This window comes from Chenopodium quinoa, unplaced genomic scaffold (assembly GCF_001683475.1).
Source record: "Chenopodium quinoa cultivar QQ74 unplaced genomic scaffold, ASM168347v1, whole genome shotgun sequence".
NCBI classification, from domain to species: Eukaryota; Viridiplantae; Streptophyta; class Magnoliopsida; order Caryophyllales; family Amaranthaceae; genus Chenopodium; species Chenopodium quinoa.
In genome coordinates, this window is record NW_018743066.1 from 448422 (window position 1) to 466947 (window position 18526).

Here is an 18526-nt window from a genome sequence, read left to right on the forward strand (position 1 = left end):
ATCATACTGTTGTATTTATCTATACAATATAAAATAAAATCAATCTTTTAAATTTTTGATCGCATAGAAAGTAAATGGTGAAATAAAAGAACAGAGGAAGTAAGAAGTCGGTCAATATAGCTAGTCCTTTGGTCCGTGCATTGCATGTGTTGTATAAAGTGAAACGAGGAAATGATACTAGAGATGGATCACTTTCTAAAGTAAGTAAAATTATCTGTAATTTTTTGGAATCGAATTAATGCTTAACTAAAATATCTTTAGATTCATTAATTTAATTGTACACGTATCTTAGAAAACATGCTATTAAGATTAAGTTGTTCTACATACTATGTATAATTGTCCATATCAACTCAGTCACATTAAAAATAAAGTAGAAAATTGTTTAAATGGATACAATTTAAAACTTGATATTGTAGTTGAGTTTTGTGTGCTGAATTTGGAGATATACATATATAATAAATCATCTTGATAAATTATCTTGATATAAAGATTAAGAAATTGGTATATGGAAGATAACTTTTCATTTATACTTGTACAATGCTTTTAGCTCAACAAAAGATCATGATTCATGAATCGATGACCTTCGATTCACTAACAAATTCGAATCTTACTTTGTAAAATCGAGTTATATTTTCAAACGCCAAGTTTAAGACACTCGTGTTAATACAAGATATACAATTTAAGATTTACTAAAACATGTTCCCTTCAACACCTTAATTCAAAGATATCCATACATCATATTATTTAACGACGTAAAACTTTAGAATGCAATAGTTTTAAAGACATATGTAAAAATACTTATATTGTACATAAGTTTTATGTAATACAAACGTACGGTATATATTTTTTTTTAATTTTTTTTTATATATATACAAGGTAAGAAAAATAATCATTGGTATGATCACTCTGATGTCATATAGGTTAAAAACTAATGAAATCTCTATATTTTAGGCGTTACACATATGATATGAGCACAAGAGTCAAGAATTAAGGTTACCCGCCTCCTCTCCTAACAAAAACCCCTGTCTGCTACTGCTACTATCGCCGGAAATTCCCCAACTTGCCCAGAAAAAACCCAGAATTTCCATCATCAAATCATCAACCTTTATTCATTTGTGTTGAATGAAATGGCAATTCACATCAATTTTCCCTTTTTTTCTTCCTTCTTTCTCCACCCCTAAATTCTCTCTCCTCCGCCGCTTCCGCCGCCGTGCTGTTCACCATTTCTTGTTCAGGTACCCTTTTTCTCTTTCTTTGGTTGGTGGGTTTTGTCAGATTATTGATTATTTTTATCTGGGTTGGTGGGGTTTTAGCCTTTTTGAAAATGATTGATGTTTTAATGATATTGAATGTTTCATGAAATTGTAGACGATGACGAATGATGAGAAGGGATTTCTGTCGTGGGATGAACGGATCATTTCACAGGAGAAAGGTAATCGTACAGTTCATTATTACCTTAATGATTCTGTGGGTGATTCTGTACTGGCTATTCAAGGTACTGAGAGAAGTGTCAGACATATGATTTATGTTGTTTTCGACGCTTTTGTCGATCGTTATGGCTCTGTCTGTAATGTTAACTCTGCCACCAAATGGCGCTCCAGAAGGGAGGTTGTTGACTGGCTTAATAGGCTGGTTGCCAAGAATCAGCACCTGTTGCTGCCGTCGGGTGAGTCTTTATGCTTTCAATGATTTACTTTAGCCCTCTTTTTGTTCTTCTTGTCTCTGTTGTTTAGAGAACAATGTTGGTGTGTATAAATTGAAATTTGGTGAAATTCTTCTTTGATGATCATGCATAACAACAGTTAATCCACTATCAGGCTACTCAGATATTTGTTTGATAGAAATTTAGATATAAATGGTGATTCAATTATTTATCACATGAAATTAGCACTGCCACTACTCACTAGTTAGTACTAGGTGAAGTTTGGGGGAGTACAAGGTGAATTTAGAAGACTTGCAAGGCCTTTCTCTTCACTAAACACATTAACACTTGGCTTTTTGGAGTAATTGGAACTGGAAATTCATTACTCAGAATATTAGTTAGGCTTCATTCTTGTAAAGTTCAAAATATGTCAACTTTCGAAATCTTAGTTACCACATATTGCTCCAGAAGTTGCCCATGCTTTTCATTTATCGTCGTATTTATCCTTGGCCTGACCCATAGAAACCCTAGTCTTGCCTTTCCTTGCCATGCTCTTAGCCTCATAAAATCTCACCTACTTAACTTTACCAAGTTTTGGCATGCCCTTCTAATCTCCACTAGCTTGTTGATTTTTTTCCTCTAGTCTTTACTACCACTTCTTACATCGTAGAACTCTAGATGTGTGTGTATGGATGATAATGAGAACCTTAAAGGGAAAATAAGTACTTTGTAGTAAAAAAGGAAAAGCATGATGATGAACGTTCAAATGTGAATTTTATAATTTTATGCATAAATAGATTACCATTGCTTTAAATTATGGTATGATTGACTTACTTACCTTAGGGTGCTCATTTGTGCTGGCATGATTCCCTTTCAGATTAAGGCTTTGTTGTTGCTACTGCTGCTGCTGCTGCTGTTGTTTTAACGTGCTGGCATGACAGAGAATGCATATTATTTCTGTGTCTCAGTCTTCATTTCCATGTTGACTGTTTAACCTTTGGGAATCATGAGTTGTTAGGAGGACCGGGGAAAGGGGGTTAGTAGACTTAAATGGAAATTGCACGCGTATTAACCTAAGATCTAAAGTTTTGCAAGTAATGTGAACAATAGAATCTACTAAATAAATGCAAACATATCAATCCAAAAAGGAAAGAGTATCCATATGCTAGGATCTGGAAGGTGCTGCCAATTAAGCTGTTTCGTGATTAGGATGTGTCAAGTGAGCTCGGCATTCTCTGGCAGTTTGCTGACAATATCACAATATGCCGCAGCTTACTGTGATGGTTGGACCCTTGTAGAACAAGTGTTTCATATACACTATGTGGCTGAGGTTATACTTTGTTTCTCTTTTGTTGTAATATCGAAAACCAAAATATCCTTCTCGTGCAATCTACTAATCTTTCAATGTCCAAACAACCTCCTTACTGCCTCTCAGCTGAGGTACTCATATAGTTATATGCAGACAATGGAAAGACCACCAATTTGTCAAAGTCTGTCCAGCACTAGTGATTTATTTTATTTTGGAATATGTGTATTTAGTTTTTTGTGTTGCATCCATCCAATCTCTCCTTTGACTAGCCCCTCTCTAAGGCAATATAGAAGAAGATAATGAAGAAGAGAAAGGGAAGACAAATATTTAAGTGGAGTATGCCACACCACATATTTTGGAATATGTGTATTTAGTTTTTTGTATTGCATCCATCCAATCTTTGGTGTCTAACCTTTAACCTTTTAATAAAAATTGTGTCTTCCCTCATCCGTATTACCTTATTTACCTGTTCGCATTTGGAAAATTATTTGTAAAATGCTTCAGTTCATCAAATTTATTTATCTGTTGGGCCATATATATTTTTTAAAATAAGTTAGTCCATTTTTTATTAGGTAGGCGCAAGTTGACAATCAAACATGTTGAATTGTGCGCACTTATATTATTGATGTATACTGTATAGTATTGTGCTCTCGTTTCATCCAAACGTTTCTGATTTAATTCATAATGATAATACTGACTAAATATATGTTCCAATACGGTCATAGGTTTATATTCATATAGAGTCTAACATGACTATGACGTATGAACATCTTATCACATCCTCCTCTCTTAGTTACAAATACAATGCATCAGATCCTCTTTTGTAATGTTATTTTTGGAATTATTATCTGTAAAGTCATTTTCCAGTGTTCAATTCACACTCATGTTGAGCTGACTTTTTTTTAAAAAAAAAAAATTATTATTATTACTCTGTATATTTTTTTAAAAATATACATATTATTGAATAAGCCGTGGAAATAATACCATGTTTATCATTTTCTTATCTTAGTTAACTTATGTATATACATCCTTTCCAAGTTTTATAATAATCATGATTTTATAATTATCCGATGACATCAACTACCTTGATGTTTTATGCATTATCAAAATGTCTGGGAGTTATTTCTGGTGTTCCAGAATCCAGATTGATCTGGTTGCATGTCATTGTTTTTACGATGTCTCGTGTTGTGCTGTTTCTTTTAGTGACCCGTGTTATTAATGTTGATAATTTTGTCAGAGTCATTGGCTTGTGCTCAACGCTTTCAAGATCGAATACGTGGATCCAATGGCACTCTAATTTCTCATGCACCTGTGACGGTACTTACTTTACCCTATTTTAATGAGGTTGACTTGTAACTATTATGAATTTATGATAGGTATTTCTTCCTTTTTTTTTCTTTGCTAACCACTGATCTCTTGTTTGTCCAGCTTCCTAGGAAATTGAAGGCCCAAATATCTGATATTGTGTGGAATGGGGAAGGTTGGGCTTGTTCCAAAAAACTCATGCATTATCCTTCCTTTATCCGAACTGGAATTACCATTTCCGTAAGCATCTATCTGAACATTGTATCCTCCTGTCATTAATTTTCTATCATTGGACTTAGCCTATTAGTTTCTGATGCATGATGCAGGTGCATTCTTTTGTGTTCGTCATGGCTGCAGAAGGTAATCCTTACCTTGGTTACTTAGAAGACATGTATGAGGATAAAAAGAGGCAAAAGAAGGTTAAAGTGCGGTGGTTTCATCGTGATGAAGAGGTCACAAGTTTAGTGTCTCAGCTGGATGCCCACCCTAGAGAAGTATTCATTACACCTCATGTCCAAGTAATAAATGCAGAGTGCATTGGCGGACCTGCTTCTGTCTTAACCCCCAAACATTATGAGCAATGTGTGGCTGCTCTTCCACAGTCTATATTATGCAGGGTACATTTGTGCTTCAGACAGTTAAAAAATGATCAGATCAGACCTTTCACTGTAAGCAAATTACAGGGTTATCGTAATCAAGCAGTTTTGTCCTGTATAGATCATATCCTTTTCTCCAAGAAGAAGACCAAGGAGCATAGTAAAAGAAAGAGACTTGATGAGAGAAAGATTGGAGACATCCAATTAAGGGGTCATAATAGAGCTGAGACGAGTCCTTCAGCAACAGGGAGTCAAAAAACAAAAGTTGTGCCATCATTTTCAAAGCTGAAGATAAAGTTTGCTGGGAAAACAGTGAAGCATGGAGATTTTGTAGAAAGTCATCATGATGAGGTTTCTGCTTCATTTGGAATCAATGATGAGATAGAGCTACTTTCTCAGGATAGTGGTATCCGAGGATGTTGGTTCAAATGCAAGGTCTTAGAGATCTCCAGGAAGCACATCAAAGTTCAGTATGATGATCTGGAGGATCCTGAAGATTTTGGGAAATTGCAGGTAATATATGAACTTAATGCATTCATATAATACCTTTTAATGGGGACTAAATTTGCCCTGAAAGGACATTTATAAATTAATATTCGTCAATCCAATAGCTAAACATATAGTTGCTTTAACCCCATCCCCCTCAAAAAATAATAGGTCCCTTGTGGTGGTTAATCTACTGCAAGAGTGCATAATTAGAAACAACAAAAATTGTATATAGATGTGCTAGATGTTTGTGTGTATAAAAGTCAATACTTTCTGAAATGAATTTGACAAATAACAAGAAAATTCAAGAATGATACCCAAGTTTGTTGCATAATGTTTCCTGAAGAAGAGTTTCTTGTAGAATATCACGTGTTTTACATGGTCTTATCTTGGTCCCTGCATGTTCGCTAGTTATTGCTTTAAACATATGTAACCCCACCCCTCCACCCCCTCTTTTTTTTTTCTTTTAATTTGATGAAATACCTCTGGATTTTATAAAGACGGGATACTGAGAATAACTTGTGATGTGTGTGCCAGGAGTGGGTTGCTTCATATAGAGTGGCAGCTCCTGATAAAATGGGTCTGAGATGCTCTGGCCGTCTCACAACTCGTCCACGTCCACCTAAGGACCCTGATGACTGCATAATTGAGGTGGGAACAGCAGTAGAAATTTGGTGGCATGATGGCTGGTGGGAAGGGGTCATCATCACTGCAAATGTATGTGGGACTGACCACCTTCAAATTTACCTGCCTGGTACGCTCTATTCCTGTAGCCTTCAATGTGTGGTTTCCTGCCTCCTATCTGGCACTTTACCCTTCCTCCTAGATAAACTCTATATTTATAACAAAAACTATGTGCTCCTGTTATGTAATTGTCATTGACACTAACCTATGTAAACATCTGTCCCTGCTCTAATCACTGCCCACTAGAACCAAGAGACATCAGGAGCAATCACTTAAATGTCTTCCTTAAACCCAACACTCATATATGAGCTTTGATCAAAAGATCTTGCAATCATTAGAACAATTTATAGGAGAATGAATTGTGTGAAGTTGACAATACCACCAAATTGGTGATGTGCTCTTAATCCATACAAGGAGTTGAATATCTGCAGATTTTGCTGTGTATCAAAAACCCTGTTTTAAGATAAGATTGGTCTCACTTAGTCTAGCCTGTCTCTGGCCTCAAATTGAGTCAATGCACCGAATTTGATTGCAGACTAGGTTTATGTATTTGACATCTTACTAGAAACATGTGCTATTCTGATGCGTGAATGTAGGGGTTTCCTATGCAAGTCAACATGATATCTAGCAAGTTAAAAGGTGATCATTATGTAATTCTTAGATTATTTGACAAAATGAGGGTTTTGTGTCCTTCGAAGATTAAATGGAGCTATCTGGTACTCTTATAAGTCTTATGAACTAAAAAGAGAAAGTTACTTTTTACTTTTTTAGTTCCCTAAAACAAATCTTGTTCATATAATAGATCAATCAGAGGATTAAACATTCACTAAACATTGTAGTGGCCTACCATTTGAGTAAGGGGGTTATGTAAGAGAAGAGTATAAGACTGCATCATTTTGTTAACTTATATTGGCATTGTAAAGATTGAGGGTGAGCTATAGCAAACCCTGCAGAGTCAGTCTATAATTGATGTATGCACTACTTCATGAAGCTTCTGGCGAAGTCATTATGTAAGATATTGTTGAGAAGCCGTCCAGGTATGAAAATGGCTCAAGCGGCCCAAACCATACAACACATAGCAGAATGGAATAACTAATGGAATTCTCAATTCTTCACCACTTTCCCTCACACTTTATGACACTGTTGTTCTAAGACGCTTCTTAGTTTTTCCTGCATTCTCACCAGTTAATTTTTTCATAGTCACTCACTCGCTCCCCATCATTCACTCCTTTTGATCTTGGCTAGGACTTGGAAATTTGAGTACGATAGATTGCTTTTATCTGCAAATATATATATTTTTGTAACTCTGAACTTTGGTGCGAGATTTATGTTTTGAAACTTGCAATTTTAGTGGCTCATTTCTATTACTAGGCACTGAAATTGAGTGAAATATATATATGTATATATTATTTGGGCTATGGAATTTTCATGCTATGGAATTTTATCATATGTATATATTATTTGGGCTATGGAATTTTCATGCTATGGAATTTTATCATACGTATATATTATTTGGGCTATGAAATTTTCATGCTCAAAATTTCAGTTTCTAAATTAAAGTAGCCTTGTTTATAACCTAGTTTTAAGTTGGCATTTGGGAAGGGGTTTCATTTTCTTCAGTATACCTGGCCTCTAACTATCTACAAAGCTGGACTATCAATTATGATTTGATTGGTGCTTTCTTGTAATCAGGTGAAGACAGATATGTGACCACAGAGAAATCACTTATAAGAACCGCCAAAGATTGGGTTAATGGTTCATGGGTTACTGCAAAGACATGCCCTGACATTCTTTCCTCTATCTCTGCCAAGTCAAATTCACGCTTGCTTGATTATGCCATGCCTCCTATTTCAGAAGTTGTGGAAGTCGAAGAAGGGCAAGATGCACCTGTTGTGAACATGCAGAAGCCTGTACTTGCAGATGTTGCAGACAATACAACATGCAGAAGTCCATCAAACAAAAAGGATAATTCTGATGCTGAGGTTGATGAGCAACTAAAGGAAGATCATGTTGACTATGATGTTGGAGTAGTGGCTAAAGGTGAGAGGCTGAGTGCCGAAAAGGATTTTGAATTTTGCAGGCAGCAATATACACAGGAAAAATTTGTGGAAGCCAGCGTGAGGTGATGCAATTTTTGTAATGTGAATGTAAGTAGCATATTTTGTAAATAGCATAGACAGAAGAAAGAAAGCAACTGAGGAAGGAATCAGCAATGCTGGAGAGTTAGCCGGAATTTTTTTAGTTGTGGAATTTTGGGGTGGTGTATAGAGAAGCTGGACATATCTATTTGAGGGGGTCTGAGTTCAAACGTTGAAGAGCTCACTGCAGAAAGAAATACAGCTTTTTATTTATGCTTGTCAATAGTGAAAAGGTTTAAGTACTATTGTAGCTTGAAACAAGTCTCTAGTCTTGTTATTTAATTTAGGAGTATTTAAACTCTCGGAAGGTATTAATATCAAGTTGCAACATTTGCAAGTATGTGTCTTTTTCTACATTATGTTATACTCAAGTCAATATGTTTTAAATTTTGTTACTCTGTTAATATCTTTTTCACTTATAAGTACTGCTAAATTGGGAAATATGACAATTTATTCTGGACAACCTAAAATAGTAAAATATAAAGGCTTTATTTGGTCATCTAATTTGATTATTCTGAATCATCACAAAACAAACAAACAGAAAAAGTAAAGACAGATTATTATATGATTACATTATTGGTAAACAAGATAAGACATATAATACAACAGGGAAGATCGAAGCTTTGAAAGGAGGGGGTGTGTTAAGGGGAACGCAAGATAACTGTAAAGCTGATTTATCATGGTGACATATCCTGTGGTCTAAAAAAGCAAAGTTTTGTACCCTATTGCGTTTATGTGGATGGAATCCTTCTTGTAACAATTACAAACAACCTGTGGTGATGGTAAAACTATGATCTCTTCTTATGGCGGAGCAACACCCTTTCTTATTAGCATATCATATATACGGTCGATTTTGCCTGGTTCAATATCAAACAGGCAGTGTGCATCCACATTACTAGTTACATTGCCGCTGAAGATTTTAACAGATATGGTCTCCTGCATCTTCAGATACTGATGCGGGGATATCTTGGTCTCATGGCAGAGCTGCTTTTCCTGGCAAGGTTTTCAAAAATTAAGAAGTGAGACTTTCTAGAGTATATAAAGAGATTATGATTTATGAGTACTCATAAAAGTTGGGTGGTGGTGGTATAAGCTAGAAAATAAACTTACAGCTTCAGAAAGCAATTCTTCACCCGGATATCTTCCTATATCTAACTCATGTATTAGCGAACCTGGATCCTTCACAGTTTCAGAGGTCATAGCAGCATTTTGTCCTAACTGACTGGCTGGACCAAGTTGAGCACTCTCTTTTGCTCTACGGGAACTTTCTTCAGCTTCTCTTTTCCTCTTAAGCTCAAAATACTTATCTGCCTCAGCAGATGTACGACAACCAACAGCTCGAGCTTCCTACATTCATCAAAGGAATCAACGTAATCACTTCACAATAGCTACTGATAAAGAGTCTCATTGTTTTTAGCAAGGGACGAAGACCCTATTTGGCTTTGGTTTATACTCCGTAATATATTGAATAATTAATAATAATAAAAAAGGCTTGTTACTGCCAAAAACCAGATCATTGTTGCATTACAAAACAAGGGTAAAACCAGAAAGTAGAAACAATCTCTAGGGATGAAATTTATCTTAGTGGCTCATCTGAGAAGAACTAAAAAGAGAAGATAATTTGAAATTCCTTGTTCTAAGACTTATTAGTAGTCATCACAATCATATTTTCCAGGTAGGGAATAGAAAATCAGTTTTTGTTTTACATAAAGCAGTCTCAATTAATGTATATAAGTAACTAACAATAAAAGAAACGCAAAAATCTGTTTAAAAAAAAAAAAAAAAAAAAAACACAAACAAAACAAAACAAAAATCAAGTTAAACTTGTTAAGTCTTTGGTGTTTACAAGCAAGCCTGAGGTTTCAGGATCCCAAGGCTTTGTAAACTTAAGTCCACTCAACAAAGTCCAAACCAAGAATTACCTCAATATTGAAGAGATGGGTGAATCTAGATAGCTCAAACTCGATTTGACTTGTTATACATGTAGCTGATTGAGCTTTACTTTACCTCAAGTTCCAAAATTCGCTTGTGAGTGCGGTGTTCTGCAATGACAGCCTGTAGCATATCTTCGTGCTCTTCCTTAGAATGGAACCGCATGAATGGATCATATCGGCGGCATATTGCCTTCTCTTCAGGAGACAAATCTTTCTCAAAAGGACTGGGATGAAGCAAATTTCTCTCAAAAATGAAATCCTTTCTTCTGTTTCTCTCATCAAGCCTGTGCAAACAGAATTAATAACCTTTTTATCCTCTCTGCCTTTCAAACCAAAGCGAAAATAAATTAAATACAAATTGATAGTCTAAAGAGTTTTGATAGGGGCTAAAGCAAGTTATCAAAATTGAAAAGTGTTAATTGGTGCCAGTGCAATATGACTATAAGATGGTCTAACTCTGAGTATCAATTTCAGGTACCATAAAATGAATATATAAGTTAGGCCCTTTGTCTCAAGATGAACTTCACCCTCTTAGATTTGTGGTGTCCCGAAAATATTTATTGGGCCAAGGCATGAATGAAATAGTTCCTAGCACCTAGTAGGCCTCCCAGGACTCTTTTGGGAACCCCGAGAAGCACCTCGATCCTAACCTTGACAGGTCCGAAAATGTTCTCCAATGACTAAATTTGGAGGCTATAATACATGAAATTGAACCATTTTCAGAGATTTTAGGATCCGGAGTCGAAAACTCAAGTGATGATAGGGAAATATATAGCGTTGTTTGGAACCATATATGGCCATTAATTGGTCACATAAATGCCCTTAGTGTCATTGAGTTGATGAAAGGAGGCGTGTACATAACTGGCTAAAGTTAGAGGCAAAGTAGAAGGTTCCAACCATCTAAATGTGACGTCCCATAGGGTCCATGGGAAGCACCTTGTCCCCTTTTCTTTTGTAGCCCAAAAAAGTGGAAAAATGTCCAGAATTGAAGGCTAATTCACACTTTCGGACCAATTTTGGGAATTTTTTCCAAAATTAAAGTAAATATGAAGGATGCCCCCACGAGGTCATAAAAGTTGGTTTGAAATCATAAAGGCCACTAATTGGTCACATAAAGGCCCGTATGTCCTTGAGTTAATGAGATAAGGCGTGTATGTAATTGGCTATATTAAAGCTAAGAGGCAAAGTGGATGGTACCTAACTTCCTACCATTCAAATGCCCTCCCAGGGTGTCTTAGGGTTCATACGAAGAACCTTGTCCTCTTTTCAATTTGAGCCCGAAAAAGTGAAGGAAAAAAAAAATCATTGGAGGCTATAATTCATGCATTCAGACAAATTTTGGGAATTTTCCCCATAATTAATGTGAATGTGAGGGGCGTCCCCTGCTGTCATAAAAGTTGGTTTTCCCTAACACTTTTTTTTTGTCACTATCCAATTATTTATTCCAATTTTCTTCACAGTTGCTTACAATGATATAATCCAGTATTCCAGACTCTAAGAATTTGCTCATAGAAACCTACATTAACTGATCTAGGTCTGATTGTCTGACACTTCCAATACACAAGATCAGAAGGAAAGAGAGGCAACAACAGATATTGATGCTTATACAATTAAGGATACAATAAGATTGAGGGGAGACAAAATTAGGTAGCTACGGTAAAAAAACCTTGAGATGTTTGTTAAAGTAGTTGGTACATGATGTAGCTTGATCGGACAACAAGCTCTATTGATACAGTGTGACCTATTGGTCTGAGTGTCATCGACTCATCGTTGGATCTAGTCATAAACAGGCTAACAACTACATTTTCTAGTTAAGTATTGCACTTTCATTTGTTAGTCAAGCAAAAGGTTATAGTTAAACTTCCATTGAAGATGGTAATTTTAGAAAAGCCTATGTTCTCTTTCAATGCCTCTTCTATATGCATTGTGGTATATATTTCCCTCCTAGTAAATTAAGCCCTCATATATAGCCCTCGTATATTTATAGTTTTATACTCATTTTACATTGAGTAATATATCAAGCTCATTAATATCCAATAAAATGTACTGCATTTATGTATGGATGAGCTATTTTTGATTGATAGACAAGAATGGAATAAATCTGTACATATAAAGATGTTTTCCTTTTGAAATTATACCAACTTCTTACTATAAACGAAGTACAATTGTATAATTGATGAACATACAAATATTTCCATGAGTTTAATAAAAATTTCCAGAACAATAGAGTAATGTAAAATGATGATGAAGTGAATCACTTACCTTTTTGAGTAAATGCGCAGCACTCGCAACTTCAATTCACGCTCATCTTCAGTATCAGCATCCTTGAATTCCATCTCTGCAAGAAGCTGCTCAGCATCGATGTCATATTCCGGATCAAATTCATGGCGTTTAAGGCTGAACCCGCTTAAACTCACCAAGGAGGAATCTTCCTCCTTTGGAGGTTTCTTTCCAATAGGATTTACATGAGAATCTGTGTTTTGAAGGCAAAATTTGTGAAACACATGATTAAGAAAATGACTTGCTCAGCTGCAGAAATGGAAATGATTCAGATAATGTTACATGTGAGAAAGTACAATCTGAACAGTTGGGATCTTAAAAGGCCTTAGCAAAATCATCTAGAGTTTTGGACATGCATATGAATCTCTCTATACTAGGTCATCTTATCTATAATTCCATGCTTCTTACGATACCACTTTCTAGTATTTAAGAGGCAAAGAGAATTAAATATAAGAGAGCTGTTCTTAAAGTAATTGGCACAAGAAAAAATAAAAGCAATAGGTGACCTACCTAAGATTTTTACTCAAGTCAATTACGATGTAGGTTTGACAATTGGCACAACTCTCATCAATAAATATCATATTTATTTTTGTCTTTCAGATCACATTGTAAGAAAGAATTGCTTTACCTGCATTTTGCACGGATAATAAGCGGCTCGGTGGACCTCCTTTTGGCAATTCATCAACTCTGTCAAATATATTTGAAAGGTATGGCATAAGAGTCCTGGTAACAGGCCTGCATTAAACAATATGAGGAGTAATATGCATACTTGACTCTGGAAGGAGAAAATGTAGGCTCTGTTTTCACAATATGATCACCAAATAGAGTTGAACCTGCAAGAATCATATGCACACAATTTCAGCAGAGATCAACCCCATTTTGCCCATCTTTTATCTTTAATATACTTCTTATATAAATCAAAATCACGCAGCAATTGGCATGTCTGACTCAAAATTCAAGCACAGAAAAGAAATCACCAGTCCAAGTCCTCATGATCACAGTGAAAAGTTGTCTTACTACTGGCAATCAATCACAAGTTCTGGGGAAGCTGTAATATCCTTGTCATATGACCTGATCTTGATTCCTATAAAGGCAATAGCCCATAAACTTTCTTTCTAGACCTTTTTCTGCTTGAATGCCTTAATCCCATAAGTAGGGTCGGTTACATGAAACAACGAGAGGACATCCCAAGTGGTCACCCATCCTAGTACTACACTTAATCATTGTGGCTCATGTCAAGCGATGTGACAAAGTTTTACCTTAACATTAGAAAATTAATTTTTAGCAGGAATTAGTGAATAATAATCTCCTTGATACTTGAACTTGAGGAAGTCATCAATTTGATGCTAATCTTTTGATATAGATGAATTAAAATGCCAGCAAAAGCTCATAAGTGAGATATATCATATAACCAAATAGGCAGGCATACATATATAAATTAAATATATTCATGAATAATAACCCAAACCTTTTCTATCTTCATCGTTTTCCTTTGCCATAGCAAGAAGGTCGTTCCGGTTTTTACCAACAACATGAGACATGTCCTACAAGTAAAACGTGACTATTTTAATTTTACAGGGGGGTAAAACAAGAAAAGTGGAGATAAATAAACTGAATTTGATCCATATCGTTACTCCTTACCGGGAGAGGGAAAAATGGTGAATTCAGGTACACACTTCTGTAGTGGTTAATGCACTGCTCTTTGTTCTTTGTGCCCACATGCTCCGCAACCTCAGCCCAGTTTCCAAGACCGTACATTTCAAGCCCCTTTGAGCAAAATATTCAAAAGTAAGAGGATGCAATCACACACATGGTAATCCCTCCATCCTTAGCAATGATTAAAAACAACACTAAAGACTATGCAACTCAACTAGAAAGGCTTGAAAGAATTCAACACCTCCAAGAGTAGTATCTCTTCATCTGCATTCCAATCAGGAGAAATCAACGGGAAGGATAAACTATCCTGTCATGAAGATATGAATCACAAGTCACCAGCAGCCTCAATATAAGAATTTATGCTCAAGCAACAATCACCAATATTCATATTAATTAACATACTTAAGGAACGAAAAGATGGAACTTTAGAGTACCAACACATATACAGAATGAAGAATTACTGACCATAACTCTGTAAGGATGATTACTTTTGTGAGGAGTCATTTCAACTCCGACAGAGAAGCACTCTATGCACAAGTCGAAATCGGGACACATTGCACATTTGATACGAATTCGACCGGTAATATCTTTATTGCAGTAGTTGCAATGGTATAAAGCCTTCTTTCCATCACCTGTCCCTTGCCCTGACTCGCCAGAAAATAAACCAACAGCTTAATTATGTATGTTAAAATGTTATAAGATACAGAATATGGAAATTTTGGCAAATAGCTTGTTGCCATCTTTGTGGGTAGCTTTAAGTGTGGATAAACAACCAAAGAAATATGTTCAGTATTTCAATTATTTCAAAAGCCAATTTTTTGGCCTGAAAGGAAAAGGCTAGTCAGCTTAAACAACTGTTTTGTGCAAAAGTTGGCTATTTTGTATATTAACATTATTAATGGCTAATATCTAACATGTTTTACCGAACATTTATACTAACAATCAATGCTACTGATGTACTAAAAGAGTCCGTAAAATTTAGCAACTAATAAACAAGCCAAGTGAATAAGCCAACATCGCATAGCTAAATAATGTAGTGTAGGTAATATCAAGGAAATTACATTCCTATTACACGTATCCCATCTTACCCATTATTGTAATTTCCTATACAAAGTCGGGTCTTACCATCTGAGAATGATTGGCCATATAATACAGATACTTATGTCTTATTCACTTTCAAGTAAGCCTATGAATATGCTTTAATATCTGTAATAACTATAATCCTGAATGTTACCATATAAACCATTTTGTCGCTACTGTAAGTAGAATTTAACTTCATAAGCAATGTTCTCTTTTCAAGTGCTCACATATTTCAGGCTAAACCTGTTTAATAAGCTGTCTTGGGGCAAAAGTAAATACCTCCAAGAGCAGATTCTATACTTTCTCCACTAGAGACATTCTTTTTCCTTCTTGACCTGCAAAGAAACTACAGATGAGTTTTACAAATTTCCAAGCCAACCAAGTATACAAAAGTCATAGTTTACCTGCAAATATAGAAACCATAACATCTACACTCCCCTATTTACAGTCATTTGATCACATTATGCAAATTAAAATAAGACAAAGGAATAATTTCTTTCATTTAAGGATCAGTGGATCAATAAAGAACAGCAAACCGTTGATATAAAGGAATACTTAGCAGTAAGCAGCAGTATCAGTTAATTGCAACCTACGAAGTAATTTCTTTGGTAATGTTAACTATGAAAGGCAGAAGAACATGAACTTGTAAATAAAAAGCTTATAAACTCCACTAACAAGAGCCATTTACTTCACCACAACCCAGCACAAAATAATCGAGCAAGATGATGATTCTCAGTTCACAATCAAAATATTAACTTTACTAATTGATCATCTATAGCCATATTCAATAATCTTAATGAAGACAAAATAAAAAAAACCAAAACAACTAATCAAGCAACATAATATAACTCAACAAATTAACAAATTTTGGCAGAACAATTAGAAATAAACTAAACAGCTTTAATTAATCAAAGATCACAACTTTGAATCAAATAAAGAAAGGATAAGACAGAAATTTGACAGAAAATAATTGAACAAAAAGGGGAAGAATAGACCTTTGAGTTGGGTCTTCATCAGAATGAAAAACACGAGAACGACCCATTGAATTGCTTCTCTTTTCTTGAAGCTGACGGCCAACAATAACTTATCAATAGAAGCCCTAGAAAATTAGAAAATTATAAAGTATGCTTAATTTTAATGGATTGATTCATGATTCTTGTAATGAGGCAGATAAGGTTAGAAATCAAGCAAAAACTCAGTGGTTTTATACTGCTGACGAGTGAGCTGATTTAGATATGAAAAAACATCATATCATATCATGCAACTTCAAACTCAGCAAACAGTGTTTCATCAACTGTCGTCTGTAAATGTCTGTTCGGTGGGGAACGATAGGTACTAGCATACTAGGGGTGACATTCATATGTGTTCACCATAAATAATCTCTCTGTTATTTCTATTCTAAGATGAGATTTGCAACATTTTGACATTTTAATGAATTGAAAGAGAATGTATTGATATTAGAGTTGAATTTATGACCGTCTAATAATTTAATATACAAATAGTGTATTAATAATTTGACTAATCTTTTAGAGATTGGAGCTAAGTTAAGTTGAACTAAACTGAATATTTTATTAGATAAGGAAATTAGAAAATGAACTGAAAAAATAACCTGAGAATAGACCCTTAGCCACCTTAATGGTTGTACAACAATGTACTAGTAAAACAATCAATTACAATGTAAATACAAACAACATGACACATACGAGTATAATATACACGTGTCCTACAATTGACACTGTACAACCAATATTGATATTTGAATATGCTTGATACGGAGTAATAGTTTGTAATTGAGAGTAAGGGATAGATTAAGTGGTTAAAGTTTCAATCTGGATTGGAAGAGATCATGGATCGATTCTTGCCTATTAGAGCTGTCAATTCGGGTAAATGGGTTGGGTTTGAGTCGAGTAAGAGTGGGTCAGGTCAACTCGGATCAGGTCAATTCGGATTAATTCCATAACTTATGCGGGTCAGGTTTGGGTTGGGTTATGCTTTAGTCAGGTCTAGTCGGGTCATACTTCTTATCGGGTTTGGGTCGGGTTTAGGTCGGGTTAATAACAGGTCGGGTTACATTCGGGTCGGGTGAACAATAGGTCGGTTTAATTCGAGTTATCACGAGTTAAAACGGGTTAGGGTAATTCTCAGGTTCGATTCAAGTCAATAATTTGCGGGATATAATCAGGTTGGGTCATTTCCAAGTCGGGTCATTCTCGGATTCAAATCGCGTTATGTTCAAGTCAATAATTTACAGGTTATAATCAGGTCGGGTCAGTTCCAAATCAGGTCATATTCGGGTTCAACTAACTATAAGTTGAAAATTATCATTTTTATCAAGATAATTATTTCCTTTGACTATAATATGTATGACAATATACTAGGGAACTATAGTCTATAATTTAGGAAGATTATTATCTCTTTTGACCATACAAAAAATATATACTATATTTAACTCTTAAATTTGAGGATGATGCTCCTTTCTTTTGCTGGCGTGGACCGACTTGGTCTCCCTAGACAAAATGCTTTGATCAACAATAATAAGGTGGTCTAAATTGCATTTAAGGTGATTTGAAATTGGGTCAAGAACAATTTGAGTTGATTTTAGGTCGGGTCAATAACAAATCGTGTTAATTTCGAGTCAGGTTAGTAATAGATCAAGTTGAATTTTTGGATCGGGTAAGTAATAGGCCTAGTAAAATTCGGGTTAGGTCAATATCAAGTCGGGTTGAATTTGGGTCAGGTCAATAACAAGTCGGGTTGATTTCGGGTCGGGTTTGTAACAGGTAGGATTAAATTCGGTCGGGTTAGGAACGGGTCGGGTTGAATTCAGGTCAGGTTAGTAACAAGTCGGATTAAATTCAGGCTTTAACAGGTTAAAACGGTTTGGGTCAAGTTTGGTTCAAGTCGGGTTCGGTGCAAGTTAATTAAATTGGCCGTTGTAAATCGGTAAATCAGTGCAAGTCGTCAACCGGTAAATTGGTCGTTTAAAAGCAAATTGGATGGTTCCACGCACCCAATTGGAATCCCGGAGTGTATTATGGACCATGGTAAACATTTCAGCAATTTTTATTTCCGGGCGAAAAAAAGTCAAAAAATTCCAAAATTAAAAGCTAATATCCACGTTTTTTGAGAAATTTTGGAGAATTCGGGTCCCGGTGTCGAAAAGTCTTAAAATTCTAGGGGATACATCTTGGGGTCATACAATGCCATTTGGAACCATATATGATCATTATTTGTTGTCATAAATGTTCATAGTAGGCTTGAGTTAATGAAATCGGTACAAGTTGTAAACTGGTAAATTGGTTGTTTAAAGGCAAATTAGATGGTTCCACCCACCCAATTGGACTCTAGGAAATTATTAGGGTTCATGGTAAACATTTCGGCAATTTTTATTTTCGGGCGAAAAAAAAGTCAAAATT

General features: G+C 35.4%; 2 protein-coding genes across 2 annotated transcripts; one reads left to right on the plus strand and one right to left on the minus strand.

Annotated features, from left to right (window-relative positions):
- The first annotated feature begins 955 nt into the window (after positions 1–955).
- Positions 956–8514, plus strand: LOC110731222. The gene is made up of 7 exons (XM_021911063.1): positions 956–1235; positions 1369–1666; positions 4189–4268; positions 4380–4496; positions 4583–5365; positions 5876–6092; positions 7715–8514. Exons 2-7 carry the CDS (start codon positions 1372–1374, stop codon positions 8146–8148), a joined length of 1926 nt encoding a protein of 641 aa, XP_021766755.1. The 5' UTR covers positions 956–1235; positions 1369–1371; the 3' UTR covers positions 8149–8514.
- A 116-nt stretch (positions 8515–8630) lies between these two features.
- On the minus strand, positions 8631–16619 carry LOC110731223 (transcriptional adapter ADA2b-like). Its single transcript, XM_021911065.1, has 12 exons — positions 16106–16619; positions 15390–15445; positions 14496–14674; positions 14272–14337; positions 14016–14141; positions 13843–13918; positions 13144–13207; positions 13003–13061; positions 12357–12567; positions 10168–10378; positions 9271–9507; positions 8631–9153 (listed from the first exon to the last, which is right to left on the minus strand). Exons 1-12 carry the CDS (start codon positions 16150–16152, stop codon positions 8962–8964), a joined length of 1524 nt encoding a protein of 507 aa, XP_021766757.1. The 5' UTR covers positions 16153–16619; the 3' UTR covers positions 8631–8961.
- Between the last annotated feature and the right edge of the window lie 1907 nt (positions 16620–18526).